Source organism: Coenobita brevimanus, chromosome 103 (genome assembly GCF_032717465.1).
Source record: "Coenobita brevimanus isolate Jiangsu-jjx chromosome 103, ASM3271746v2, whole genome shotgun sequence".
NCBI classification, from domain to species: domain Eukaryota; kingdom Metazoa; phylum Arthropoda; class Malacostraca; order Decapoda; family Coenobitidae; genus Coenobita; species Coenobita brevimanus.
Window position 1 is genome coordinate 5,349,765 of NC_137056.1, and position 16,489 is coordinate 5,366,253.

General features: G+C 41.8%; 1 protein-coding gene across 2 annotated transcripts in view; it reads left to right on the forward strand.

The window, feature by feature from the left end:
* The window catches only part of LOC145415722 (uncharacterized), a 33,968-nt gene extending 20,789 nt beyond the window's left edge, over positions 1–13,179 (forward strand). For both annotated transcript variants that reach the window (XM_080284947.1, XM_080284948.1), the window contains one exon: positions 11,392–13,179. In XM_080284947.1, the coding sequence (XP_080141073.1) occupies positions 11,392–11,886 (495 nt within the window). In that variant the 3' untranslated portion in view covers positions 11,887–13,179. The remainder of the gene's footprint in view (positions 1–11,391) is intronic.
* Positions 13,180–16,489: the final 3,310 nt, after the last annotated feature.

Here is a 16,489-nt window from a genome sequence, read left to right on the forward strand (position 1 = left end):
CATAAATGCTTTGCATTATTCATAACTGGTACTTAGGCCAGTCCTTTGTATTAAGCTTAAAATCCATTGTGCCATCTAGGAGTTAATGCACCAGCAAAAACCTGTTTATCATTCTTAGCATTAGATATTGATTGTCAGGGGAGGAGTCACTTTCTCCAGAGGCTAACAGTACCAATTAACAGCATGCGTGAGTAATTAATCTCGGCTGTGTACTGTTGAAGGTCTAAATGAGAAAAGCCCCAGCAATTGATGGAGTGTGTGGTGAAATGTTGAAGCTTGGGGGAGAGACAGTAGTAGAATTGATATGGAAGATGTGCAGATTGGCCTGGGAGGAAGGTAAAGTCCCAGAGGATTGGAAGTCAAGTATAATTTCTCCCCTATACAAAAGAAAATAGGGAAAAAGAAGTGTGTGGTAATGATAGGAGCATTTGTCTTCTCCATGTAATAGGAAAAGCATATGGTAGGAAACTTACTGACAAAGTTAAGCAAGTAACAGAGGAGTTAGTTGGAGAAGAACAGGGAGGTTTTAGGAAGGGAAGGGCTTGTGTAGATCAGGTATTCATTATTAGGTCTTTAATGGAAAAGTTTCATGAGCAGGGAAGGAAAAGTTGTGTGTGGCCTTCATGGATTTGGAGAAAGCATGTAACAGAGTGAATAGACAGAGAATGTGGAAAGTCTTAAGAATTTATGGAATAAATGGAAAGTTGTTGAATGCCGTGAAGAGTATGTATGAGGGCACAAAGGCTGCAGTGTGTGTGGATAGTGAACTGAGTGAACTTTTCTGTTTGAATGGTGGATTGAAAGAGGAATGTGTCATGTCCCCATTGTTTTGTTGTCCAATCTATAAATGGATGGAGTTATAAATGAGGTACAGTCATCAGCACAAATTCGCTGCAAGCCTGCTCATGTGATGTGGTTGTTTTGTCTGGCAACAGTGTATAGGAACTAGTTGCCACACAGGCTTTTATATGCTTTAAAGACATGTTTGTAAGAATTAGTGCTGTAAATCGTCCTGAATGCAATGGTCTTCATGTCTGATTAGCATAAAAGTGAGCAAAAGACTACAGAAAAATGTAGAGTGATGAAACTTCTGCTCTCTCCCTCGTATCCACCCCATGTCCCTCCCCACCCTACCTCTCAACACCCCCCCCCCCATGCTCCTTCATTTCCACTCACCGCTCTCCGCACCCTGTCTACCTTAACCACGGCGCAGATCTACGTAATGAACTGCATTCTTCTCCATTTCTTGTCTATTCCTGTAACCTTTTAGCTCCTTACATTCGAGAGTATCTTCCCATGCCTCGGTCTTTTTCACCCACTCTTTACTCCAAACGTGATACAGTAGTTCGAAACATGATGGATCTGATCCTGCTTCATGAATCAGTGAACAGTATGAGGAGGATGGGAACATTTTCCTTGAAACGAAAGAGAGACAGAGACAGACAGACAGACTGAGACAGAGAGAGAGTGAGGAAGTTGGAGGAATGGGCACAAATGTTCGTTTAATTTCGCCTACTGAAATAATAGCCACCAACTGCCAGGCTCACTAAACACACACACACAGTAAGAAATAATACATCACAAGAACGAGACCTCAAACGTTTCTGTATCTAGCGGCTGTTGGTAGTGACAAGGGGTGGAGAAAAGAATGACAACTGGAATAAAAAGAGTGGGAATCAGACGGGGAGGGTGAGAATGGGATTAGAACAGGAAGGAATATTGGTAATTAGCCTTGGATACATTTTATTAAAGCTTTTCGAGCAATTGAGAACAGGACAATATTGGTTTAGTAAACAGTCGAGAGAATTGTGATGCACCAGTTGGGTTAGTGCCTTGGATAAATGAATGAAGGTAGAGAGAGTGAGGAGAGGAGAAAGTGGAGAGGCATGAATGTGAGTGGGGAGTAGGAGGGGGAAGGAGGGGTGGGGGGACATCAGGAGGAGAAAGGGGGAGAGAGGGGAAGGGAGTTTAGACACGGTTATGAGGAATTTCAGAGTATTACGCTCGTACGTCGTTTCGTAACATTCTGTCAGCTTTTGCGCTTTTTTTTTTATACTGATTAAATACGGTATACATAATATTGTACTCTAGCCAGCCTCTAGTACCATTTTTTAAAAACATGTCATTAAAGTTTATAAAAGGCTATATGGCAACTAGTCTCCTTACACTGTTGCCAGACAAAAGGACTCACATCACACGAGTAGACTTGCAGCGAATTTATGCTGACGACTGTACAAGCTTGGTCAGTGGATGTTGGAGTGCCCCTAATGAGAGAGGGCAGTGTTTGGAAACTCCCTGTACTGTTGATTGCTGATACTGTATTGTTAAGTGAAGGCAAAGGGGAAATGCAAGGTGTGATGAATGAGTTTGGGAGTGTATAAGAAATGGAATCTAAAGGTGATTGTAAGGAAAAGTAAAGTTACGGTCTTCAAGAGTAATGAAATCACTGAATGTACAGTGAGGCTGGATGTGGAGGAAATTGAAAATGTATGTTAAAGTGCATGGGTAGTGTGATCAGTAAAGATGGAAGTTTAGAGGGTGAAGTGCTTGACAAGGTACAACAGCGAAGGAAGAAATATTGCTGGTTCTTTGAAAGCAGTGATGAGGAACAGGGAAGTGAGCGTGGAAATAAAAAAGTTGCTGCATGACAGTAGAGTAAAACCTCACTATAACGGACTAATTGGGGCCCGAGCCATTCCGAAAAAAAAAGCGAAATTAACATACAGTAAAAGCAACATCTGGACCTCCTTCAGCTAACCTGGACATTTCCTGCTATATCAGACATTTGTCCGGATTGCACTAATGGTTTTTTAACTGATTTCACAACCATTTCAGTACTGTACTGTTTGACATTCACTGCAATAGTCAAATGGTAAAATATATATAATAATACTGAACTGTACACTAATAAATATGTCTTTTATTTACCTTATTGCGGTGAACATAGCTTAAGTAGTCAGGCAGTCCGGACTGCTTCTGGCTTTGTTGGACATTTTCTGATAAATAAGATTTTAGTCTGGTAGCTCATCAATTCCGAGAAAAGCGAATTCTGGTGTATTGAAGTCCGTTATATTGAGGTTTTGCTGCATTGTGTGACCAACCCTAATGTGTGGAAGCTAAGTTTAGACCTTGTTGGAAGGACACAAGTCAAGAGTGAGAGCAATGGAAATGAGTTATTTGAGAGGAGCATGTGAAGTTATGTGGAGAGGCAAACTGACAAATAAGGAAGTGAAGGAGCTTTGTGGTGTGGGTGTGGGTGTGGATGTGGTTGTGATAGAAAGCGTTAGGAGAAATACAATGAGGTAGTTTCGCCATGTGGAGAGGATGGAGAACGAGAGTCGGATGAGGAGAGTGGATGCAAATGAGGGGGAGAGGGAAGCGAAGGACGAGGACGAGGTGGAGAGGGGAGTGAAACCTGGGAGGAAGGCAGTGAAATGTCGTTGGACAGGGCGACATGGAGATAATTTGTTTGTGGCCATCCATTGCGATGTCTGGCAATAGATAGATAAATAGACAAATTTACCACAGTACCTTTTAAGGCATCCTGTAACACTGCAGCATAGCAAAATTCAAGATATGCTAATACTTTTAAAGAACAAATACTTTAACCCTCTCGCACACGATAAGTTTTGGCAAGTTTTCTGGCAAGCACCACTAAAAAACAGGAAAACACGAATAAAACAACATTAGACAGCTGAGAATAAATATTCTGCTACTTCAATTTCATATCCCAACATCACCATTCGAATGCTTTCCGTCATACAGGAAAATGTTATTAGAAGTTTTGATAGAGAATTTCATCGGCTGTCTAATGAAGCAAATCCAGTTGTGATACGAATTGTAGTTTTCGAGAAAATAGCCAAAAACTGGAAGCCATTAAAAAAAAAAAAAATCAGGGAGCTTTTAAGAAGAACTTTTCCTGCACACCTTATGTTTTTATTGCATAATAATATGCAGAATTTCATGAGCTTTCTCATGAGCATCCGCTGGTTTTGATACGCCTCAAAGTTTTAGAGTAAATCGCCAAAAATGACTGGGTACTCACTGCCATTCGTCGCTTTAGTGATGTGCGCACAATAATCATTATATTCCAGCCTCTTTGTTAAAGATATTATATTGTTATGCCCTGAACATACGTAGAATTCGCAGATCTTGATCATGGTTCTTACGGGAAATCGATAGGTACAATAGTTTTGGAGTAATTGGACAACAAACGTAGAGTACTCCTCCTCACCCACAGCTACATATTTTCGCTCATTATTATTATTATTATTATTATTTTATATAATACATATATATATATATATACACACACATATATACTCAAAGTATACATGTAAAATATCATAAGGTTTTTGATGGTGCTCTCAGAAACGACGTGACCACTAGTCATTTTGCTGGGTACTGATACTGAAGCAGAACTTTCTTCCATCTCATACGTATGTAGGTAAAAAACAATACTTATTTGTGTAAAAAATATAGAAATATAGAAATAGGTCAATATACAAATCAACAAAATACAGATAACACTTCTTCCAGAGGTGTTGAGATGCTGGCAGGGGCTTGAAGGATTGCTGGAAGATGAGGAGTTATGTAGTGTGTGTGTGTGGCTGTGGCGTATTTTCTTCTCTCCTTGCAATACGTTTGCCTAAAACACATGTGATGCACACAATAGATTTTTCCACGAATATTCACTGCACGACATACGTATATATATGTGGCTGTGGCATATTTCTTTTCTGTGATACTTGTGCCATGTTTTTGCTAAGTCAGTCAATGCATGCAATATTTCCCGGTGAACACTCTCTGCATTACTTTATACGTATGTTTCACACTGAACCATACGCAATATAAAACACTATCACATGATTCCATCCCAATCTCCTCTATCATTCCCTTCCCAACTCTATGGCGTACATGACCGCCTGTGTCCTTAGCCACCAATCCAGGCACTATATGTTTCACAAATATAAGTATTGGCTTTCCTATAAAAAGGTAAAATACTCATCATTTACAGACAGGGTGAAGGAGAGTGGAAACCCTGGTATAACAAACCAGACTCCTGCCTGTAGGCTTAATGGCTGAGAATGGGCCCCAATGCTTTACAAACAATATATCTTTGTTCCCTAGACACAATCACTTCATATTATAGTAAAAAACACTGTACAATCACAGTATTTCAGAGGCTTTATCACTTCATAATATGGTAAAAAACACTGTACAGTCACAATATTTCAGAGGCTTTATCACTTCATATTATAGTAAAAAACACTGTACAATCACAATATTTCAATGGCTTCTGCCTCGGGTGGGAGGGGGGAAAGTGGTGGGTTTAAAGGGACAACTGACAGCTGCGCAACCCTCCAGCCTGGCTAGTGGTGAAATACTGAGGTTTTTCTGCTGCGCATTGTCTCATCAGAGCAGTCACAATGTTGCCAATGCCTTACCTTGGGACAGACACACTCCCGCTAGAACGCACCAAAATTTGACGTAAATCAGTCGAAAACTTAGTTTTTGGCAAATTTTTTTGTGCTTAGGAACGCGATTCGCGTGACTGTGCCAGAGAGGGTTAATTAAATTACTCTTCTGGGAGGCGGGAGTTTCATTATGAGGGCTTCATTAAAAATAAGTAAATATAATAAAAAAAAAGATTTTCCTTCAGAGGCTCAGTTGACAATATCCTGCAAAGACTTACACCCAGAGTACAGATATTTGTACATCATATTATATGGTGGTTGGAGAGAATGGATAACAATAGAGTGGTGAAAAAGTTACATCAGAGTGAATTTGGAGGAGGAAGGAGGCGAGGCAGGCCAAGAAGAAGGTGGAAGGATGTGGTGGATGAGTGTGTGAGCTGCCTGGACAAATGTTTTGAGAATTGCATGATCAGGGATTTGGCACCCCTTATTAACGTAGCAGCATGTGGATTGACTCCATCGGATACGTTTATGTGAAGCTGCAGAACGTGGTGAATGTTTTTTGCCATGTCCGATAGAGTCAGGATTCCGGGGACTTGAATGGTGAGTGAGTGGAAGCGTGGCCTGTTGGATTGGGCAAGTTTGGGCTGTCTGGATGTTTCTACTCCTCACCGTGCCTTAGGGTGGGAAAGGAGGTCCGGATGATGATAATGGTGAATTATTTATTTATATATTTTTGTATAACAAACAACCATCAGACACATTGCTGCCTACACCTACATCCATCCATCATCCAATCCTATGTTGCCCCATGAGGAGTGTAGAAGTCCAGGGCTAGGCAGTTGGTCCTGACATTTAAGATGAGAGTGACCAGCCTCACTCATCCCTGAGTGGCATTACCTGAGCAATAAACCCCAATCACCCCTTGGATATAAATCTTCACCGGTCCAATCAGACTGGAGCACAATAATTACCCACTAAACCACCAGGCGCCAAAATTTGGTTATATGGTTACCACCCAGCATAGGAAATGGTTTCCTGGTGTACTGGAAACCATTTGGCTTGTCACTCAGTGTAGAGTCACCCACAGGCAGAAGGGAGAGGAAAGAATGAAGGAATGAAAGACAGAAGAGGGAGCATTGTGATGTTAAAAAGATCACGGAGCTTCTTCCCCTCTGTGACACATGCGGTACTAACTTCTTGGTTTCCAGGTGTACAGGAAACCGTTTGGCTTGTCACTCAGTGTAGAGTCACCCACAGGCAGAAGGGAGAGGAAAGAATGAAGGAATGAAAGACAGAAGAGGGAGTATTGTGATGTTAAAAAGATCATGGAGCTTCTTCCCCTCTGTGACACATGCGGTACTAACTTCATAAAGCCCCCGCCCCCCCGACAAACTCCCTCCTACATCATGAATGCTTAATGCACTTCATAATCCTTCCCAATCCACCCTATCAAAATCCTGTACCATATCAGCCTCTTATTCTTTGTGATTTACTTGACTACAGACATTATAAATATGCAGTCTACGCATTCTCTACCCATTCAAATTCTGCCCACTTCTTCACCATTGGGACCCTGCCATATACATTTACTCATCCCTCTGATTCTTAAATTCTTCCTTTTTTTCTTATATACACTTGAACTATTACTGCTATTTTCCATTCTTCTGGCATTCACCCTTTCTACCATGCCTGTCTACATGCATTGCATTATGCTGACAGCCTTATCACCATACTGTACATCAACACTTCTCCACAAATACTATTCACTTCTGGACCCTAATGAAGCTTCAGTGTATTAATTGCTATATTTCCTCTCTCCAAACTGGTCCTTGATCCACCTGTCTACCACCTCCCTTAGCCAGGCCCTAGCAGGTAACTACTATGACTTACCTGCCACCTTCAAAGCTAAGATACTCTTAAATATGTCATCCCCATCTTGGAGCATCCCACCATCTTTACTCTGAAGTTTGCCCGCTCACCTTCAAGCCTTTAGCATCCTTTGCTGTCTCAGTATTTCATTCTGTTGTTCTAATACTGACCGCATATCTTTCTTCCATTCTCATCATCCACTCACTTTCTGGCTTCTTGTATCATGTCGTACTTTGTTTCAGCCTCCTATATTGTTGCTCAGCTTGTTTCAGCCTCCTGTATTATTGCATGTTCATTTCTCTCACTTCCGTAGGTACACTTTTCCAAACCATCTTCCATGTCTTCTTTTCATCTTCAAGGCTATGCCATTATTGCTATTAAACTATGCATTACCCATCTTACCTCTTTCACAATTTTTATACCACATACTTCTTCTGCTGCTTATCACACCCTTCATAATTTTCCACATTTTGTTTGTTTCTCCACATTTCATTCCGCACATTTTTTTTTTTTTTTTTTTTTTTTTTTTTTTTTTTTTTACCAACTTGAGCCTAAATCCTTTTCTCTCCCGTTTCTCTAACATTCTTCCCTTCCAATTTTTGTTCCCTGGTTCTTAATTTGAAATCCTGGGATGCAGTGTTTATATTATGGATTTTTTTTTTTTTAAAGGCTCCAACATGCATGCGTCGGCCTTGGTCACCTAATGGCGGCTTTCCACGCTGCACGATCCATTGCAGCCTCCCTGTTCAGTCCCTTAGCCCTAAGGTCACATTTAATGACCTCGTCCCGTGTCTTTCTCGGTCTACCCCTCATAACCCAACCCCCAGTTTTAACACTTCACACCTTCCTCACCAAATTATCATCCCCCATCCTCTCCACATGTCCAAACCATCTAAATCTACCTCTCCTCATCACAACACCAATACACTCCAGTCCCATCCTACCTCTCAACTCTTCCATCGTAACCCCCTCCCCCTTGGGACCTTGCATGCAGGGATGCACTACACATCCACCTAATCATTGTCATTTCTGTATGTCTGAGCCGGCGAATAATCCTCCTCTCGTACTGCCCAGATCTCACTACCATACAGCATTACACTCCTGACACATGCTGCATACAAAAACCCCTTAGCATGTAGGGAGAGCCCTCTCAACGTCAGAAGAGGCAAGAGCTCCCTGAACTTCTTCCAACCACTTCTCACCCTAGCCACAGAGCTAGCTCCAGCCCAACCTCCAGCACAGATGTCTCCCAAATAACAAAACTCTTCCACACACTCGAGAGATTCACCAGCAAGTTCAATCCTTTCATACCTGACAATCTCCATCTGCTCTCCCTGACACGCCATACACATAAAATCAGCATTATCTCGCAGCCTACCTCTGATACCACTACATCTCTTGTGCACCCATTTATCACAAACACTGCACAAGATAGAATTACTTCCCACGCCCTTGTGGCAAACTGCACATGGCCACACTCCCTTGTCTTTAACAGTACCGCCACCAACCCTAGATGTCATCACTTTTGTTTTATCTGCATTTATCCTTAAGCCCTTGTGCCCCATACCAACTCTCCACTTCCTAAACCTTTCCTCTGCCTCCCTTTCGTTCTTTGCAGTCAACATCAAATCATCAGCTTACAACATCTCCCACTGGAGTCCGTTTCTGAAGTCACATGAGAGGGCTTCAAGTACCATGATAAACAACATGGGACTTAAAACTGACCCCTGATGCACACCAACATTCACGGAAAACTCATCACTCAACTCTCCATTCACTCTTACCTGGGTGCAAGCACCCACATACATAGCCATAACCACCCTAACCAGCCACTTCTCCATGCCAAGCTTTCTCATTGCCCACTTCACCACCTCTCTAGGGACTCTGTCAAAAGCTTTTTCCAAATCAACAAAAACAAAAGACAGATCCCTTCTCCTACCAATATGTTTTTCCTGAAGCTGTCAAACAATGAATATGGCATCAGTGGTCCCTCTACCTGGCATAAACCCAAACTGCGTCTCATCAATATTCACTCTTTCTCTAACCATGCCTTCTAAAACTCTCTCCATTACCATCATTATCTGATCTAAAAGCTTTATACCCCTATAATTTCCTCTTTCCAGGGCATCACCCTTTCCTTTATACACATTTACAATTACACTCTTCAGCCAATCATCTGGGACAACACACTCATAAATAATCATATTTATCAGGTCAGTGACCACTTACTTGATGTAGTGCTGCCTACTTCTTCCTTAGCCTTTATCATTCTTTTTCTGTGCCTGCCCTCCTCTCTTCCTATTTCTCCCATCTTTCCTGTCACTACGTATTGCTTTTCTTTCCTTTACAGGTGGCTGTACATTGAGTGACAAGCCAAATGGTTTCCTGTAAGCCAAGAAACCATTTACAACACTGGGTGGTAACCATATAACCAAACCATACATGCTCCCTACGTGTCAAGTGGGTTGGTGGAGGGTTAGTGCCTCTTCCTGTAAAACAAATAATTCGGAGTCAAATGGCCACCCCGTATGGGATTATGGCGTCTGGCAAGAGATAGATTGATAGACTAACCTCACCCCTTTATCTCCTGAGGCCTTCAACATTTCGGCAGTCGACCCAGACACACATGCTGCCTTCCCCACCTTCATCCTGCCTATTGCCTCACTCACAGTAGCAGCATCAATGAAAGGCCAAGGGCCAAACACTGGATCTGCTGGCTCCGAACCTTCCCTGTCCCAATCAAACTCCTCATTCAGCAACCGGCTGTAATGCTCTCTCCATGCATCTTTAATATCCTCACTGTTCACCACTACCCTTTCTTCATCATTCTTCACACACTGCTCACCTATAATATCCCAATTATCCCTCTTCATCTGATTTGCCACCTTAAATATCATATTTTTCCTTTTCCCATGATTTGGGTTATCAAGTAAAGTCTCTGTGACTCAGACCTTGCCCTGTATACCTCTCTTCTAACCCTATGCTTGGCAGCCAAGTATTCCTCCTTGCTACCAGCCTTCTTCCAATCCCGGAAAATCCTTCTTTTCTCCTTAACTGCAGCTTCTACACCCTCATCTCACCACCAGGTTACTTTATGTCTTTGTGGTCCTCTTGTCCACCTGCATGTTACATCAGTAACTCTCAAGAGATCGTTCTTGAGGGCTCTGTACTGTTCATTAAAGCCTCTGTCTACAGCTCCCTGTTCAGCCACCACTCTCCTCATCTGGATATAGAAGGCATCCCTTACTACTTGGTTTTTCAGCTTCCATACTTTCCTCCTAGGTACATAAGTCCTCTTTTTCATCACTTTCTTTAAGCACCACATCACAAATCAATAGTTTGTGCTGCTGCACACACTCCTCACTTCCTATAGCTTTAACATCCCTCACTAACCTCCTATCAGCCCTCCTAACCAGAAAATAATCTATCTGACTGCTATTTCCGCCAGACTCATACGTAATTAACCTACTCTCTCTTTTCCTAAAATGTGTGTTGCACACAATCATATCCATTGCCTCCCCAAACTCGAGTATCCTTTCCCCTTCCGCATTCCTTATACCATACGTACATCCCCCATGTACTCCTTCATACCCTTGTGCTGCTTCACCTACATGACCATTTAAGTCCCCTCCCAAAACCACTGCATCATCATCCCGCATACCACCTACTACACATATTAAATCATCCCAAAATATATCTTTCTCTGCTTCATCCAATCCTGCCTGTGGAGCATATGCTGATATAACTGCAGCTATCTTTTTACCGAATAGAATTTTCACTACCAATATCATATCGCTTACTCTTATAACATTCATAACATATTCCACCCATTTCTCCGCAGCCATCACACCAACACCCCTATATATATATATATATATATATATATATTCCCCCCCCCCCCCGGGACTTCCTGCAAACACTCCACATCCACCCCCCACCTACTGAATGCCTCAACGACTTCCCCCGCTCTTCCCCTCAAACTTCCCACATTCCATGAACCCACCCTCATCCCCCTGGGTGATTTACTGTCCTCAGGCTTGCTTTGAAATTTATTCTTGTGTTCTGTCATAGTCAGGAATATTGTATTGGAATTCTTTGACAGGCCACTGATGAGGCGGGTGGGCCTGGAGAGACTGAGGAAACTGCCAAAGAAGATGAAAGTGCCAAGGAGATGACACTGGATGAGTGGAAGGCCATGCAGGGTGCCCGTAACAAGCCTTCCTTTAACATCCGCCGTGCTGGTGAGGGAGAAAACCAGGCTCAGTGGAAGAAGACTTATGTGCTGAAGAAGAAAATTGAGGACTCTGAAGAGGAAGAGGAGGAGGAAGAAGAGGAAGAGGTGCATCATGGCCGGAGGAAGGTGGTGCTGCCCATCGACTTCCAGTTTGCTGATTCTCCTGGCCGTGGTCGGGGCAGAGGGCGTGGACGTGGAGGGCCAGGGCGTGGGCGAGGTGATATGCGTGGGGGGCGAGGTGGTGGTGGTGAGCGTGGACGTGGCGGGCGTGGTGGAGAGCGCGGGGGTCGTGGTGGCAGAGGTGCCGCTCGCCAGGAGGCGCCCAAGATGGATGACGAGCGTGACTTCCCCAGCCTGGGATAAATGGATATGTGGTACTGTGCTAGTGCTGCTCCTCAAGTGAACATACCTGTCATCGCTCAGGTCTGCTCTAGCTAGTCTGGTAGCACCAGTAAACTACGGGACCCTCGCTAAAGCAGAGTTCGAATGGTTAGGGATCCCTATGCGTAAGAGTTCTCCGTTGTTCCATTCTCATCAAGCATCATTATCTTATGGCAAGTTTTCTTTCCTCGATACGATAGAGGAAGTCATACCATTGTGACGATCTCTTCATGGACTTTAATTCACATTAGGTACAAGAATCGACCAGTTCAACTTTTTTGTCACTGAAAGCTGTTAAAGCTTTTCATTCTTGTTATTCTTGTTGTGGATACTCTTGAGAGTGTAGTGCTCAAAAGGAAATTTCCATTAATAAGAATTTCGTGTCACTACTCTTATATAAAAAGTTTTTGTTGTACATATTGATAAATTAACTGTCAAGGTGGTTGAAAGGGTAGTGATGGTTATATAGTGTGTACATATGTCTGAAGCCCCAACTGTCTTTGGTTTTGTGTGTTGTACTATGCCATTACTACCCTGGCGGAGGCTTGCCACGCTTTTTGTACTTGATACTGATTAACACATAGACCAATAAAAACAAAATCTCTCAAGTTTTGTTTAATTAAACTTGGAGTGAATATATTAATAAAAAGAACTGTAATGCAGTTTGAAATTCAACAAGTACAGTTTGTAAAACCAAGTACCCTTATTGAAAGAACATATTTAGTACTAAAGTTTTGAGATGCAGAAATTTTGAAGCTGTGCAATTATAACTAAGTAAAGAACCATAGTACAAACTGGCGCATGTGATAGATTAAATCAGGGTATGAAGTCTTTTATGTGAAGCAAGTTTGGGAAAAGGTCCAGTGTACTAAAAGGAAGTTTGTTATTACACTTTGTGATTGTAAACAACTATGTACATAAATTCCAAGGTAGTATTGGGCAAGTTGCTGTACTTTTTGTGTCGACAAATTTATCTCGAAACACTTGTCTTCCACTGTCAATGCTGGATAAAAGCAATCTGCCCCTTGACTGACTATACCCATCAATAATGCATGAGCAAAACCAGTTCTGAGAACATTGGCGCTGTGTGCATTTTTCCGTCCATTATTTAACAATGCTATATAAGGCACTTAAAAGCCATAATATGAAGAGCAACTTACTCTATGCTACCATGACATTTTGTTTTCCAGACAAATCTTGGATTGTACTAAAAAAATAATTGACAGTAATGAGTGAAAGTGAGCATAACTTCAATAAATACTGAAGATAAGTACATCACTGGTCTATTATACACATGAATGATTGCCTTGGTGTCATGTGCTGAAGTACTGATTAATTTTTATTAATTTGAATGCATTGTGCTTGACACTACTTTACATTATGTAATGTTAGGTTGTATACGTTGGTTATCACCAGAAACCAATTGCTTCATGTTCACATATGGCATAAGTTACTGCTTAAAAGGAGGGAACACATGCTCGAACCCAGCCTTGCAGTAATTGACAAAAGGATGAAATACACAAAAATGACTTGTTACCAGCTGTGCAGTACCTTAAATTGTTTATTCTGGAGACAAAACCTGAAATTGGTTAAACCAAAATTTTTGTATTTATTTGCTATCCATAGTGCCTTGCTCCATCCCAGAAGCCCCTTTGACAGAATGGCTATGGGAAGCTCCAGACTGCTTTCTCGTATACATCCCTCATCTCGTTTAATGTTCTAGGTTTTATGTGATTAGTCTTCCATATCTGACTACCCTCTTCTCTAAGCTAATTAGCCATTCAGTCTGTGCTTTCCTTTAATGTGTCTGTGTTGTCTCTACTTCATTCTCTGGTCAGCAATAACTTATTTCACTTCTGTGGCACCTTCCATTCCAGAGCTCTCGATTTTTCCTTAAAGTCAGCCTGCTTATACCTGCACCTGTGTGTTTGGATATAACCAGAAACTTGAAAGTTCTCTTACTGCACGTTAAGACTGGCCCTGAGCATTTGGGCAGTGCCTGGTGGTGTGCACTTGCATGCATTTTTCCATTTGATGTAGAGTAACTTATGAGGGGCCCTTGAATGTCTTGACAGCCTTGCTCTGAAACTTGACTGTAGCCCACACTGGTAGAAAAGGTATGAGAGTGAAGGCAGTGTGAGTAGATACCATGAGTGGAGGTGTATTGATGTGATAATGGAAAAACAGGATGAGAGAGAATTCATAATTAGCCACAGATAATGGTGAGTGTCAAAGGATGCGGGAGTCAACCAAGATGACCTGATAACTGACTGGATAATGTAGTGTCCAAATATACTCAAATATATATTTGATCCACATTTCCCCCACCACGCTTAATGCCACCCTGTTCGCTCGCCAGGCTATTTCCTACCAGTACTACAACAGTACCTCCACAGTTCACTTGTATGACAGGAAGGAACTTAAGTATCAAAACTTTTCTAGGCAGCAGCAACATCAGTGGTTTAGTGTGATGACTACCTTCTTTCCATTGCTTAGTCATATTTCATTCATAGCAGAACCTCCCCAGTTGATGAAAACCAACTTTTGTACAGCATGGAGAAGCCCAGCCTAGCAAATTATGATCCGATAATCCATTCCACCTCCAAATCACTTCATACATATGACTGAGTTAAGACAGGCTATGTGTATAATTCTTCCCTTCACTATATTTTCAAATGTCTTAAAATGTGACATAAAAACAAAGGTCTGATTTTAGAAAACAATGTTCCTAACATATCAGCTGAAATAGCCTATTTCTATGGTGAATATTTAAATCCAATGTAGTTGAGTGCATGACACATTCGATAAACCCTTTATATAAATGAACTAGTGAATTGGGAGAACTATTTTTCTATCCAGTTAGATGTTTGTCTCCAAATCCAGAATCCAGGTTTGCTGCATAGCCTACCTGCTTCAGTCCAGTAGACACATCATGGTGCCTGAATGATCATACATGGAGTTTTAACACTTTTACGGTCTTTGGACGCGCATCCGCGTCCAACCTGAAAGTGCCCAACCTTCTTAACACAAATCTGCGTCTGAACAAAAATATTCACCATAGAGCAAGAATTGCATCTAGTATCCTGAAATTTAGTGTGATAATAGCCTGATTGAATTTCCGGTTTGGTGATACTATTTTTATTCATGGGAAAATGCAAAAACGTTACCAAAAAAAACGCTTAGGAAAAAAATGATAAAAACATTCTTGTTTATTCTTCCAGTTAATACTTGTCATAAATATTTTATTTAATGCAATATTACTTTATTTTTTCTTTCATCTTATTGTACAAAGTCTCGGTTCTGTAACCTTATAAAAAACAAATCCAGTAATTGAAATATTTCAGGGTGAAAAAATTATCAAGAATGAAGAAACTTGACCATGTGAATCTCCAGCTGGAGGGGGGGGGGGCCTCCAACTTCGTCATACCTATTTTACTTTATGTCATGTCACTTCCTGTTTTCATTCATCATATACCACAAAGTCTCGTTTTCCTAACAGCATAAAAACAAGTCTGCTAATCCAAATATCTAGATGTGAAAACATGATTGGAAAAGAAAAAATTCGAGTTAGAGGATATTCAGCTGGTGAGGGAGAACGGGTGGGTGGGCAAGGAGGGTTCTACTGGCTGTAGATCGGACTGCAAAAGTGTTAACATCCTGTAGGATTGATATGGTACTGTACAGCTTGACCTAAGCCATCATGTGGTTGGTCAGTTATTAGCAACATCCCCACATACACAAATTCAGGTAACTGAGGTTTCTCATCAAGAGGACTTAATGTACAGTATATGCAATCTCTATTGGATACGTTTATGTGAAGCTACAGTATGTGGTGAATGTTTTTTGTGTATCAGAGCCAGGATTCCGGGGACTTGAATGGTGAGTGAATGGAAGTGTGGCCCATTGGATTGTGCAAGTTTGGGCTGTCTGGACGTTGTTACTCCTCACCCTTCCCTAGGGTGGGAAAGGAGGTCCGGATGATGATGACAATCTATAAATGAAAACCAAAACCTGGATGTGAGCATAAGTTAATTCCTCCAAGTATATAGTCACTACTCGTTTTACGATGATTCGGTTTACGATAATTTGCTACAACGATAATAGAAAAGTTCCACCCCAAAATTCGATTTACAATAAATTTCCCACTATAACGATTTTGCCATCGGAAAATGCCAGGCACATGGAAGTGACCGTCGCTTGTCTCTGGCAAGATGGCGGCCCCGGTGTGCAGTGGATTGTTTTGGTTCGGTTGTTGTCCTGTCACCCCTCCAAAGCCCTGTCTTTCCAACTTGTTCATGTGTGCTCCCTTGTTATCATCACCTCTCAGCCAAACATCGTATAGTACTACAGTAGACATCGGGTAGCACCAGGTCAACTTTACGCAAGTGTGACTACTGTACTGTGTTGTTGCAACGATTTACTGTACGTGAGTAACTCTCCCTTTACTGGTGTGATAAGTGTTTCTTTTGGTGAATTGCTGTACAGTACTATGGATTTGTGTGCTCAGTGGTAAGGTCAGTACCAGTGTAGCCCCCAGTGCTATGGGTGGTGCAGGTATGGGCCCCAGTGCTAAGGTTGGTGCAGG